Raw genomic sequence first — 14,932 nt, 5'->3', positions numbered from 1 at the left:
AAAGTAAAATGGAAATTTATTTATTATAACGTTACGAAGTGTTCGAAACATCACCAACATTAATTTTACCCTAATATTTTTTTTTTCTTATCATATAACGGTTTATAAAATATTAGGTTCTACATATTATTTCTTTTAGTAACAGTTGTTCGCGCATAAAAACATTTTGTATTGGTATTATCCAAAAGACTACAACAAAGGCAGATAACTCACAAATTAATCTGATAATAAGTCAACTGTGACATTAATTAATGCTTGAATTAATAATCTACTAGTAAACAAAATGGTAAGTTGAATGTGTAGTACAATTGAGTGGTATAGTACCAGTTTTGCATTCAATATGTGTCTAATGTTTTAGACAAATTAATTATTCAAAACTGCAAGAAGTATTGTTAATTCTTTTTGATCGTTCTAATTTTTTGAATTGAATTGAATTTATTTAAAAGGTCATAGGCTCTAAGTCGAGCCCATAGACCGAGTACATTTTAGGGATATGTACATGTTTACATATACGACATGTATATATTTACATATGCTTACATGAGTATGAGGTTGAATTATTAACAATAATATGCATGATAGACGTGCAAGTTCTAATAAGTGTTATGGAGGAAGGAATATAAGTTGTTCCAATTTTTTTTTGGTGCAATTTTGTGAAAAACTAGGGTATCGCCATCTAGCGGTGAAGCTAGAACTAAAATTCCGACATTCAGCGTCTCTATTGACGAAAATCTGAACTATTTTCGAAGTTTAGTCAGCGTCTCTATCGGGAAAACGCCCAAGTTTGTCCTCAAGTAGTTCCTTTTTCTACTGCTAGATGGCGCCATTAACTAATTTTATTAAAAAAAGTACCGTAAAAGCACATAAATTTATGTGCTAAGCAATCATTTGATTCTAAAATTACTATTTTGTAAATTAAAATTATTTTACACTTAATTTTTTGTATCCTTTAGTTAATGGCGCTATCTAAGAGAAACAGGGGAACAATTCTCACTACAAACTTGGGTGTTTTACCACCGATGGCGCCACTGATAGTAAATTCAGTATTAATATATTTGAAAAGAAATTAATTTATTTAAAATAATTTAATGGATAGTCCGATGCTTCTCAAGAAAGAACCAACGCGCATAAATGCGGTCAAATAATTTAATACCTTAATAATAATCCATATTAATAATCTACTAGTAAACAAAATTTTTGTTTACTGATGGCCACCGTCATACTCTGATCGTTGCAAATAAAGGAATAAGAAAAAACTATGTATGGTGGGAGTGGATTCAAATAAATAAGATACGTTTTTCATTCAATTTTGGTTTATTAAAACAAGTAATCTTTTAATACATCATTACATGTCATCATTACAATTTTACATTGTCACAACTTTACACCATCGTATCATTACACGTAATCTTTTAATACGGAGGACAATTTTACGGTATAAATACGACAAACCAAAGGTTGGGAGACGGGTTCAGTTTGTTCATCGTTAAATGAAAGTGCCATTTCCATCCCCGTGGAAGCGCAGATGTCGAAATGCAAATAGATTAATACTTGCAATTAGTTAATTAACTATTAGAATATCGTAATATGTTTTGAAAACAATTCAAAATCTCGATTTTACGTAGTAACGTTGAAACTGACCTATCTTTCCAGTTTTTAATTACTTTGCAATGAACCTTAACATTATTATGTCATAAATTTAAATTAATTCCTATATGTATACGTAGCTAGATTTACATTAACGTTTAAGATTTCGAAACATATTTGATAGATCAATTAAACAATAACTAGCATAGGAATCTAAATACATAAAGGAAAGTAATAATAATTAACAAGTAAATCAAATTACAACAAATGATGCGCGATTTGTGAGGAAATATTTTTCAACTGAATGATGGAAGAAATTGTGTTAATGTAAAAGAAAACTTTTCGTTTTTTCTTTGTGAGATAACACCTTTAGGAAGCACCCCACGTTTAGACGTATGTAAAACCGGCCCTGGTTCTATAACACAGTGCCATAGTGCCATTCATTGATTGCGCTTGTCCGGTGCCATATTCCTCGCTCGGGCAGTGGTGTTTATTGCGCAAGACCAGATCATCAACGTTTCGCCATTTTTGTTGACCATTCAGCAGTTCCAACGAAAACGGCTATAACCTGTTCGTTACTCGTACGAGTGGCACTGGATATCGATACATCTCGATCAAGATCGAGAATTGTCATTCGTGGTTACGCTCGAGATTCTTTCCCCTCCTTTCTTTCTTAAGTTGTATTTTATCTGTATACAGACATAACTACGTATATTGGTCGTTCCTGCAAGTTTTGCCGATAAAATTACGTGTCGATAACACGTGAGTATTATTATTTTCTATTTTCTACGGTCGATTTCGGATCGGATAAACAATGACACGTACGAGAATCGATGAAACATTTTACTGTAACGAAACTAGAAGTAGAATCAAAGAAATGAATTAGTAGTTTTAGATTGTTTAAAACTGTTATTTCAATCCTTTGTTACGCGTTTTTAAAGTTATTGTTCGGGAAACATGTAATTTTAAGTTATATTCAAAGTTAACACTCGCTTCGAAAATAAAATACCAAAGGGAAATTATAATCGATCGACAGATACATGTGTTATAAATTCGTAATTTACAGAAGTATAGCATTTAAGTATTTGGTATTAAGTATTGACGACGACACGATTTACCTACTATTTTCAATTTGCCGTTTTTTTATTTTAGATGGGAATTTTTTTTATCTCTTTTAGGCACCGATCTAAGGACCTCTATATTTAAAGTCCGCAAAACATTGCCTCTCACTTAAAAAAAACGGCCAAAAGATTGTATATATTTCTGTTATTTTTATTGTAGTATTGCATGCATGTATGTATATTGTTCATTTTTTGCTTGATATTGTTCATTATTCACAGATCCGTGAATTTTTATAATAATTATAATAATAATAATAATAAGATAATTCAACAAATTGAAGGATCTATGAACAAAGAACCAATATCTTTAGGCCTCATACACAACACAGTAATAATAATAATAATAATAATTAACACATTAAAAATAATAATTTTATTATCTCAAGGCTCTTTGTTTTAGTCGGCCTCAGAATTCATAAACAATACAATAGATTTACTAAATTAACATATACAAAAATTTATTGGAAATTAAAGTACAAAAGAATATTTTTATGGACTAATAATTAACGAATTCCATTTTATGTAAATGCAGTTAATTCACTGTAACATTTATAAGTTCCGGAGGAGATCATAAACAGGCTCGAGACATAAATAAATGATAACTTGTTTAAAACTACAAAATAATCATTCTTAGACTGTATATACACACACACCTTGTCTATGAACACGTTAGTTAACATGTTAATGTAAATTAGACCAAAAAATATATACATGTAGACTAACAGTGGCGTTGCTTGACACACATATCTCCGTGTATATTTATTATCAAAACAGGAGTTTCCTTTCTATCTTCCACTATTCCATATTATTATTTCCATTGTAACTCAGAATTCAAGAAATGTATAAATTGTATGTATAAAGTAAAAAAGGTGTATGAATTAAATTCATAAATCCAAAGCTGTATTACGAATTAAAAATTGTGAATTAAAATCTTTCTTTTCAAATATATGAATTCCATAGATGAAAATGTCTGGGTATTTGTGATAAAAATGTACCAATTTCCGAGTTCGATGTTACCGGAAAATCAAGTTTGGAAAATGATCGTAAACTGTTTATTATAGAGAAATTTTCGTTTCTCGAAATCGATATTGGGTTAGATTCATATTTTATGTATACCCCGTTTTGCCACGGACTGTTTGTGTTTCGCGTAAACGATAAAAAAAGAAAAAGTTAAAGGGAAAGCAGAAAATTACAGCAGAAAAAATTCTTCCGCAACGGAATATCGAGCCCGTTGAAATTTCTAGCACGCACGATTTCTTTGGTTCTATAGGTCGCTGTTCATCTCTCCGTACCGTGCTATTTTTGGACTCTACATAGGTACGGAGACGTTTAAGCGATTTCACAGTAATAGAAGCCGAGCAGACAGATGCAATTACGAAAATCGTGGCGTCGGTATATCGTTCAATATCCGCAAATTGTGTGTATCTCTGATCCAGTGGTTCTTAACTTTGTCATTGTCGCAGCACACAATTTAAAAGAAATTTCTTACAGCAAACATTATATCATTAGAAACACGTCAAATTGAATGAAAACTTTTAGACAAAAAGAGCATTAAGAATATTACACACGTATTTTTTTTGTTGTCAGCTGATATTTATGTTACAGGCGCGCAAACTACCCTTGAAATAGTAAATAAAATCACTATTCAGTTAGATATAAAAAGCAATTTAGAGATAATCATTTTCCAGTCCCAAACAGTTTATTGTTCATATCACGTCTCAACTATATACTTATATTCAGAATGTACAGATGTTACGATTGAATTCAATGAACTCAATTAAAGTATAAGAAAATGTAATTATCGTTTTCAAACGAAAAATCATGATTGTCAATGAAAACGGTTTTTAATATTCGAGATATTTTTATTACTGTAATATAATATAAGTATGAAATATTTATTTCATACAATATTTCAGAAAAGAAAAGAACTGCTCAAAGTAGTTAGCTACGGGTCCCGATAGTCTGGATCCGCTACTGTTTAGTAGTGCGTATCAGGAAGGAATGTAAATTCAACAGCGGCGAACAGATGACGCTAATAAAGAGAGGTCAAAATTTTAACCCATAAGACCCGCGTTTCTTTTAGGATAATCCTTTTCAGTTCCGGACAATAGCTGTTGTTTTCAGAAGCACGTAAATATTTTTAATAACGCTAACTTTGTAGATCCAAGATGCGTCGCTGAAACTGACAGTATTAACAATTCAAAAAACTTAAAGAAATAAATATTAAGATGTCGAATCGTATGAGAAGTGCGTTCAACGAAGATAAGATAGTGAACCAAGGAGCATCTACGTCATCCACTATATCGATCGAAAGTCCTGGCGATAATGATCCAAACGTAGCCGAGGTACAAGCCAAAGAATCATATACGTTACTTACTATTTGATCTCTATTTAACAATACATGTTCAATCAAAATATAGGATTAATGTTAAAAGTTTATACACAACATTTAATATAGTAGGATTACTATTTAATATTTGATATGCGTGGTGTAAGTTTCAAATATGAATATATCTCATTTGAGTAGGAAGTTCTCGAATTACTTTATGAATAAGGATTTAATTAATAAGATTATGTTCGTCTATGTTAATGTATGTTGCAGGTTGTACTTTCAAATAAAGGAGGCCCAAAATTGATTCATCATGGTTACATGTACACCCTGCACAAGAAACATCCATACAATATCAGATGGAGATGTGTTGGCAGAACAATGCATTGCAGAGGTAGCCTCAGCACAACACCATCCTGCACAAAACCAAGAGTGCTTATGGATCATAACCATAAACCTGATTTTGAAGCTGCCCAGGTTGCCAGGAAACGTTACTTGGCTCTTGGCAAACCTTGTGTATTAACAAGTGAGCTCATTTTTTTCCATTTTGAAAGCAACTTAACTTGTGCTGTGGTCTCTAAGTGACATTATTTCATAGACATAGAAGGGGACAGAAATCCTGCTATACCACAACATATCCTCAAAGAAAATGATAATGTATCTGAACAAAAAGGAATAAGACCAAAGACGCGAGCATCAGCCAGGAAAGGTAAGTTGTAATTGTTTAAAAATTTTTAAAGGTTACAATTTTAATAATTCTAATACCATAAAAAATTTATGTATATCTTGTACCATAAAAATGTTTTAATTTTGTTATATATATATGTTTTATTATATATATATATATATATACGTATATAATACATATGTATATATAATTTATATAAAATATATATAAAATTTTTACGAATAAATTATTGTGTATTAACTCATAAAGTGTCAATGAAAACTATTAAATGATTCTCCAGAGGAAACAATTTCATAGGATCATTAATTGAGAAAAACATTATTTACAAATAATATACACATAAAGAATTAAATTTGTTTATTTATAAAGACATCATTATAATATGGCGCCCAAAGACACATACCTCTTTTTTTCTGCCTCTTATCGCGATTCTGGATACTTCCCCTGTGTTGCAAAATTCGATACTTCTTTTTATTATACTTCAAATTAAAGTCGTTTAAATATTGTTTCAATCAAGTATCGATGTTGACAAATTCATTCGTAAGTCTTAACGATACAGAAAGTTTGGTATGTTAATCTACCAAAATGACGAGCAAGTTTAGAGTTACAAACCTGTTTAGAGTTACAAATGATTAAATATAGATTCACAGAATCAATTGCTACACCTAATACATAAAACATGTAGCAATATATAGAAACAAAACCGCATTGCAAAAGACCTTGCCGTTTTTCCGAAACAAAAATTCGAAAAATCATGCCTCTGGACGGGAATCCCCCCTCGATACCAAAAAATGAACATCACGAAGAATAATCGCACGCGATTCTGGCGATCGAAACGTAACACGTCCCACCTTTCACCCGGGAAACTTGAACGGAAATCGACTCGTCAACAAACAATCGTATTCGAACTCGAAGATGCGAAGACGATTAAACGCGCGACACTTTATAATTGCGTACTTGCGTCCCGTTTCCAATATGGCGGACATCTTAAAGATGCGCGCGAAAAAAAAAAGGGAGTCGTAGGAAGCGGTTCCCGATCGATGAGAATTCACGGCGGTCGAGCCCGAGTCGAACGTGATCAGGTCGGTTAGTAATTCCTTAGCGAACGAGAGACCCCGGGAACGCGCACGCGATAGCAACACGAAACACGGCACGGATAATATACGTTGACGACCGGCAGCGCCGTCGCACATGCGCGTCCTGACGCGCCCCTGTTCGTCCACCGATTTCGATTTTAGTCACTCCCGGGTTCGGCTTCGGGGAAAATCGTTCCGCTACTCGTAGACGAGGACCGTCAAAACGCGTCGTGAGAAAAAACGCTCCGTTCTTAAGCGGCGACTGCTCTCTCCGATCGAGGATAAATAAACGCGTCTCCACTCGTCGTTATTCGCGTTCGGCGATCTCTCAGGCTCGTGATGAGTAATCTCGTACGTCGGAGACGCACCACGATAGAGAAAAGTACGAAAATTTAGGCGATTCCAGTGTCGTTGATAGACGAACGACCGAATCTGTTACCGGTAGTTGTGGAACGTTATGCACACTGGGATACGCGATAGGAATACAGTGTTTGGTTTCGTGTCCGGCTGTTTGTCGAGAGTAACCGAACCCAGGTAGAGACCGGTGGCCAATTCCTACGTGAATTTCGAATATCACTCCGAGAAATCCGCTCTCGTCGAAGGGTCGATCAATTGTCCGCTCGTGGTTTGTCGGAACAACGGCTCTCTGTCGGGAGACACTGTACGAAAAACGAACCGGTTCGTAGCCGCGAATCGAAAGACTGTATCGAGTTAAGTGACACACCGTGAGAGAGAACAAAGAGAGAGGAACAGAGAAACGGAACGTAAAAGACAAGAGGTACAGTAGAGAACGACGACGTATCTGTGGCGTGTGCCACTCGATATCGTGCTCGGTCGCAACGGTTGCCATTTTATAGCCGGTCGCTCGACCGAGATCTTCGGGGAGGCACGAAGGAGAGGGAGTGACTGAGTAAGAACAGAGAGATGTGTGTATATGTGTGCGTGTGCCGTGTCAGGGCCGGCTTTACGTGGTACCGAACGATTCGCCGCATTGCCCGATTGAATCGCCTAATTCTTATCGACTAATTAAATCCTTCGTACTCGTACTATCGTTTCCATTATTTATGAATTTATATTCTTATTAATTGATTGAGCATTTTATGAATTTACGATACAAGCTAATATGATAAGTTGCTATGCTAATACATAATCAAAACTATACTTATGCAAAACGACATAACAACAAAAGAATAACAATAGCCGAAATTTGATAACGATTAGACTTCGCGTATAGGTACATTGTAATGTCCGTCAGGTTGAGACTGATCATGTATTTACAGTGGGTGTAGAATGTATTCGTACACCGATCAATTTCCCAAAAAACTTTTGTGTGAAATTGTAGTTTCTTAACTTCTTTTTTTATAATCAATTATATTTTACATATTCTCGGAAATCTCTAAGATAGATATAGTCCAAACAACATTTTCTAGTTAATATAATTTGTGAAATTAACAAAAAAATGCGAAAATTGGGTAAAAGTATAGAAGCAATAAGTATTTGTACGATTCTTATGACGAACCATTTACAGTAGAGTTTATAACATGAACACATTAGTTTATTGCTCCGTACGAATTAGAAAACATCAAATTTCCAGTAAAGTACTTTTAAAAATGGCTCTCATAGAGAAATGGAAATTAACTTCTAACTAATAATTTAGTTAATTTGATGCTTAGAAGAGTTACAATAATTATAAAATCAAAAGGAAATCCCACGAAGGAAATATTATATACTCATAAATTAATGTAAATTTCTTTTTTTTTTTAAAGTTTTAAAAATTAAACAATTGTGCGAATACTTATTGCTTCAATATTTTTATCAAATAATTGTTTTCTTTTTGTTAATTTCCCAACTTACATAAATAGCTATTTTTTTTTTGTAATCTATCTATTCTAGAGATTTCCGAGAATACGTAGAATGTCATTGTTTATAAAAAATATGTTATTAAATTACAATTTTACATAGTTTTTTTGGAAATTGATCGGTGTACGAATACTTTTTGCACCCACTGTAGATCCATTAATGGAGCAATAGTAATGGAGATAAGATTGAAGATTTAGAAAGTTTGTATTCTAACTTCACCAAATGACGAGTAATTTCTACGCTAATAATATTAGCTGTGTATTGTTTTCTTTTCAACATTATTTCTTAAACGTAGTACACGGATAAGCATTTTTCAGTGCTATTTTTTAGTAAAATGACAAAACCGTTATGATTAAACAATTTAAATTAAATTTCTTCTTTTTTTTTGTTATCGCATTGAATTTGTGACGAAACATATCGACGTTTTTTAACAAAAAAATAATCAACTTCATCTACATACGAGCACGAAGGGGTTCGATGTAATTAAAAGTTTTGCCGTCGAAAGTAATTGCTCGCGACGATTGAATTAATCGTAAACCACTCACGATGATTGACATTTAAATTGATCGTAAATCACACATAACTATTGACATTTAATCGTTCAATTTCTGTGATGTTACCGTATTCTTATTAAATAATAATAAATTATCAGATTACTTGAAGTTTAGGTTAATTAAATGAATTGTTAGTCACCTTTGACAATCGTTGACTAAATTAATGGTTATTCTACCGTAGTATCGCAACTTATTATTGAGAAGATTAATGTAACATTGAGAATGAATCATTAATTTAATTGTCAATTATGCAAGGTGGGAAGAGAACTCCAGAAATCAATAATGAAACCATAATTATCATATTCGAGCATAAATAACCATAAATTTTGCTAAGGTAGACTCTGCTAAAATTATTCACAAGCTTTTCTAGTTTAAAAACGAGTAAAGCTAATTTTTAACAGAATTATTTACGCTTGTCGGAAACTTGTCCCATAATATAATATTATCATTCACCTATATGTTTTTGTAACGTATTTGATACATGTTACTCAAAACTTAAAGGCTCAGGTTTCACTTGTTTTTAATTTGAAACATGGCTTAAAAAGTGGCGCCAAAATTGGAAATCGCAACGGGGCCGTGGTGACACTATTGTCGGCCCTGTGTACGTGTTTGGAGTATGCGCCCGCGTGAGAAAAAGAGTGCGACGGAAAACGTCAGTCCTTGGGTGGGGAAAAAGAGAGGGGAAATGTAGTAACAACGAAGAGGAGGGTGAAGAGAAGAAAGACAAGCTTTGCAAAAGGTGTAGAACGTACAACTTTTCATAGATGTTTTTTTGGACCGTTCACGATTACGCTCGATGAATTTAGGGAAATATATCTTCTATACTTCGTTGTTCATCTTTCATGGCTTTGACTTCTGACTGTAATATCGATCTACTCAGACGCAATGATGTGCGAACGACTATCGTTGCGTTCTCATCGGATAAATCGTTAATACGTATTATCCGTGCGTCGTCTGTCGGATGACGGTACGACGTGTTGAAAGAAGATAGAGTAATAGGACGATACAAAGAGGGGAGAAAGATAGTTGCGAACATGTCTACGTATTTTATCTACTCGCTAGACGGTTATCGTTAGCGCTTTTTATGAATGCCAACTTTTAGGACCGTTATACTGAAAAACGATCATTGCAGCCATGAGTGGTTCTCAAATTCATATCGATGTGGATTTAATTGCGATTTATGTAGAATATCTTCTACGTATATTTAGAACCACGTGGAATATATTAGGTCATCCCATAAATAATGTTGGTTCCAACGCTAACTTAAATTTATGTTTATTTTTAATCATAATCGTATTAACTATCTCATTTCTATAACCTTTTTCCATCTTTCGGTAGTTAGATGAAGTTTTGTCCCGAATGAACTCTTTAATGTCTCAATATCGAATGCTAACGGTTGACCAGACTCATTGCTTCATTGGTAAGGTCAAAATCATCATTTTGAAATTTTGAAAAAATCTCTGAAACTTTCGCAAATTTAAACCATGATCATCATGCACCCCGCAAATGATTTTAACACTACCTGTTGCTGTACTGTCTTTCTGAAACTCATACAAGATGCCGCAAATGGTTCTTTTTGCTTTCACTCGCTATAAAATTTAACTTGTGAATGAAAAGTATCAATTTAACTGCTTTGATCGCACGCTACAGACTTTTAACGAAATAAACCGAAGTTTCGATAAATACGTCGTCAAGATGCGAAAAATATGTTTTTTTATAGTAACGTAGGAGACGATATTGCTTGTGGCATGACCTAATATTTTCACAACTAAATCTAAAACGAATGGGACTGTGTTGGTATCTGAGAATGCGCGTTTTCGTCCCGCAGAGAGTACAGTCTGCAGAAAAAACGGAAAACACTATCGGCGTAAGATCCGACTATAAAGCAACGCGACAGAGACGAAGCACGACGGCCGCGACGGCGGGTCGGCTTGTATTGGTGGCCTGCAAGGACACCTTGAAACTGACTACCCGCCATTTCCTGAAGGAGAAACGTGCCAAAGGTCGGGACAGGATCGCGTCTGCCAGTGAAGATACCGTGGAGGGTGTCAGATTCGAGGACGTCACGATGAAGCAGGAACCAGAAGACGAGGAGGACTGCTACTTCGAGGGAGGGGATATGCCGTCACCCTCGTCGTCACCGTCGTCAGTCAGCCGTCATGGGGGAGCCACGCCACGCGTTCGTTCCCATGCACGTAGCCTTCGAGCTATGACCAATCCTAGCGCGGTTTGGGCACACTTCGACTTGTGCGCAAATGATCCTTTGCGTGCACAATGCCGTATCTGCGGGGCGGTCGTAGTCAGAGGTGGCGCGAACCCACGACAGTGCGGTACGACGAACCTTCATCGGCATCTTAGGGTACATCACGGTGGCAGACTCATTGGCAGTCGTTATCACGGTAATGATATAGCACAGCGTTTTCCAAATTCTTTTTCACAGATCACTACTTCGTTCCGCCCAATCTAAACAAGAGACCTAAAACGTAATTGATGATTAGAGTGATAAAATAAAATATATTCTGCGTTGATTAACAAGTAGTTTGAGTTTAAAGATGTTGAATTCCCTAACTAAAGACATTTTTCTCTTGTATTATTAGGACTCCTGTTCAATATCCTCTGGAGAATCACTATAATGAGGAACATAGAGAAAAAACAATACTTAATCTTTGCTAGTATTAAAATCTTATGAGCTTTGTTGTTGACATTTATATAAAAAGTAGCAAAAATGATTTATTTTGCAGTATTACAATCACCATCTCAGTCTAATACAGGTGGGAAGACCATTAGGATAGCTGCACAGTCCCTGGTGAGACCTCACATTCGGAACATTGCACCAGCTCCTTCTTCACAACAACAACAGCAGCAACAGCAACGGCAACCAAAGACTCTTGTGTTAAAAACAATACCTCTAAAAGTAAAGCAAGTCGCACCAACAACTATTAAAATGCCTCCTCGGCAAGCCAGCCAATCGTTACCTCATAATATCGTACATCAACAACCTACAGAGGTATCAGTCTATTAAACAGAAATCAAATATTTACAAATATTATTCATGTCTTCATTTCTATATCACTAATTTAAATGTACATTGGTTGTATTTCAGGTTTGTCTAAGATGGAACAGTTATCACAGTAACATGCAAAACAGTTTTCCATCTTTGTTAGATTCCGAGCAGTTTGTTGACGTTACCTTGGCCTGTGAAGGCCGTTCGTTAAAATGTCACAAAATGATATTGTCGTCGTGTAGTGATTACCTCGCGGAGTTGTTACGTGAAAATCCATGTCAGCATCCAATTATTTTAATGAAGGACCTTAAATTCTGGGAAGTCGAAGCGCTAGTCAAATTTATGTACCGTGGCGAAGTTAACGTTCCTCACGATAAATTGCCGCAACTGTTAAATGCGGCTGAAGCGTTGCAAGTGAAAGGATTAGCTGGGCCCAATCCTTCTTCGCAGGTGAAAGACACGTTTTATTCTTGAAATGACCGTTACAAAATTCATCGGTATTCGTTTGACGAATTATGTTTTTTATTTTCCAGAATCCAAAGCCGCCACTGCTTATTCCGCAGTCGAAACCATTAGTAACTCAACCAGTAGTTCCTCGAGCCACTTCAGAGACCAAAGAAAAAGCTTCCACTTCCGGAGTTACTACACCATCTAGTCCGAAACGTGCGCAAAAGCGACAACATTCAGACCCCATCGAACCAAAACCCTTTACAAAGATACGCTTACAACGACCAGTCACACCAACATCGCCTACTATTGCAGTTAAGATGGAACCGTTAGATATACCTCTTAGCCCTACGATATTTTCTGAAAATAACGAGGACAGTTCGACTCCCTCAAATTTCGACAAGCTAATGAGTTTACACGAAGATGACGATCCAGGTGGCAATGAAACCACAGACGGCGAAAGGGAAATTTTCTGCGAAATTCCTGAACCACCTGATATAAATGATAGTGAAGATCAAATGGAATTTGTACCTACAGACTTTTTAGACCAAGAACAAGATATAGTCGAGGAAACGGAAACTGCCTCAAATAAAGATAGTAAAGAAGAATCCAGAGATTATAGTTCGATTGAGATTGAAGATGGTGAAAAATGTGAAGTTGAAAAGGAACAATCTTCAAAAGAAAAGAAACCTGTTTAGTAAGATGATCATTCAATGAATTTGAAAGAAATTTATTTAATATTGGAGCGTTTGATGAAAGGCGAGAACGAACATAACAATGTCGATGCTTTAATTTTTTTTTAAGGATTATTAAGGTAATGCAGTATACATACACATGGTATACACAACTTTTGTGATATTGTTATGTGTAAACTATTATTACCAATTATTTTTTTGTATGTATGTTGTTTTAATTTTATTTGTTTCCGATCGGTTGAAACATAGAATACAATACATAGTGAATTGAAACTCTATGTTATAATTTGTTCTCAGAAAAGTATGACAAATATTTCGTTGACTGTGTAAATAGAGTATACGTAATTAAACAGTAAAATTATTTTTACCATTTACTGTGCGAATCGTAGCGGTAATATATATCTTTCGAATGTCTTCATAAAGTTCACTGTTCAAAATTAATATTTCCATATGAATCATTACGTCATTACGATTCAAATGGGAATTATTAAATTATACAAAATGATTCATTGTATATATTTGTTATATACAAAGTACCTATAACCAGGTTTATTGTGTGACTCGAGAAGCTTCTACATGATATATGACTTCTCCTATTTTAATTATAATTTTTTTTAACAAATCGAACTACTCCTCCATATTGCTCTAATCTTATTATTCAAAGATAGATTTGGATGTTAAATATGGTTAATCAAGTTTAACAATGTGACTTTTAATTTAAATTATTAATTTGTCTCGTTTTTTAAAAGAAAAGTTAGTGTACCTGTTGAATTACTATCAGTTCTTGCAGTATAATTTATCAAGACCCAGTACAAAATTAGCAATTGTGAATCATGTTAAACAATTTCCAATAATCTTTCTTTCATAATTTGTGCTGTGTAAAAGATTGTTTATTCTGGCATTATATTCCTTCTATATACATATGCATATTACAAGCTAAGTAGATGTCTGATTTCGCTAATAAATCGATGAAAAAGCAATGCATTTATACGTTAGTCCTACGTAACCATTCATTATTATTAGATAAGATTGCCAAATCGATCCGTTGAAACGTAAATTGAGGATTCATAATCATCGTACTTTTTATTGTTATTCCAATTTTAGGTTTTTAGATTATTCTATAAATTTTATATTTTGAAAAAATCTGCACAGAATTTTCTGTTTATTATTGTAAGTACGCATTATATTGAAGTAATTATGTATATGATACATACTAAATCGAAGATATCTGCGAAATTATGTTTAATGTAAAAATACGTGCATGATTGGGCAGTATGTGTAAATTGTAACATGTGAAATTATGTCTTATAAATAAATTGCTATAACAATGTGTAGCAAAATTATTACTTGTATTTCTTCAATACATGTCCTATAAAAGATACATGTATCTATAGAACTATTAGTAATCTAACATTCTAACTTTCCAAGTTTTTGTATTAAGAAAGTAAAAATTGATCGACGTAAAATGGAGTTTTAGTGAAAAAAATGTTTGTTATAATTTGTTTTCAAAATACGTAAGCGAAATAAAAAAAAACGTACTTTGATATATCTTGTATTAGTAAAATATTACG

At 34.2% G+C, this 14,932-nt stretch overlaps 1 protein-coding gene across 8 annotated transcripts; it reads left to right on the top strand.

Annotated features, from left to right (window-relative positions):
• Positions 1-2,208: 2,208 nt before the first annotated feature.
• Positions 2,209-14,725, top strand: LOC128872027 (protein tramtrack, beta isoform-like). 8 transcript variants are annotated; one of them, XM_054114303.1, is made up of 7 exons: positions 2,209-2,349; positions 4,870-5,053; positions 5,311-5,563; positions 5,636-5,746; positions 11,957-12,222; positions 12,319-12,669; positions 12,753-14,725. In XM_054114303.1, the coding sequence occupies exons 2-7, from the start codon at positions 4,937-4,939 to the stop codon at positions 13,362-13,364; spliced, it is 1,710 nt and encodes a 569-aa protein (XP_053970278.1). In that variant the 5' UTR covers positions 2,209-2,349; positions 4,870-4,936; the 3' UTR covers positions 13,365-14,725. The 8 variants fall into 8 exon arrangements, with proteins under 8 accessions (XP_053970278.1, XP_053970275.1, XP_053970277.1 ...); XM_054114300.1 differs by having other exon boundaries at positions 2,216-2,349; positions 2,740-5,053; XM_054114302.1 differs by having other exon boundaries at positions 2,234-2,349; positions 4,625-5,053.
• The last annotated feature ends 207 nt before the right edge of the window (positions 14,726-14,932 follow it).

The sequence above is a fragment of the Hylaeus volcanicus genome, chromosome 2 (assembly GCF_026283585.1).
Source record: "Hylaeus volcanicus isolate JK05 chromosome 2, UHH_iyHylVolc1.0_haploid, whole genome shotgun sequence".
Taxonomy (NCBI): Eukaryota; Metazoa; Arthropoda; class Insecta; order Hymenoptera; family Colletidae; genus Hylaeus; species Hylaeus volcanicus.
Note: the sequence above shows the minus strand (reverse complement) of the source record. Positions and strands in the feature narration are given on the sequence as shown.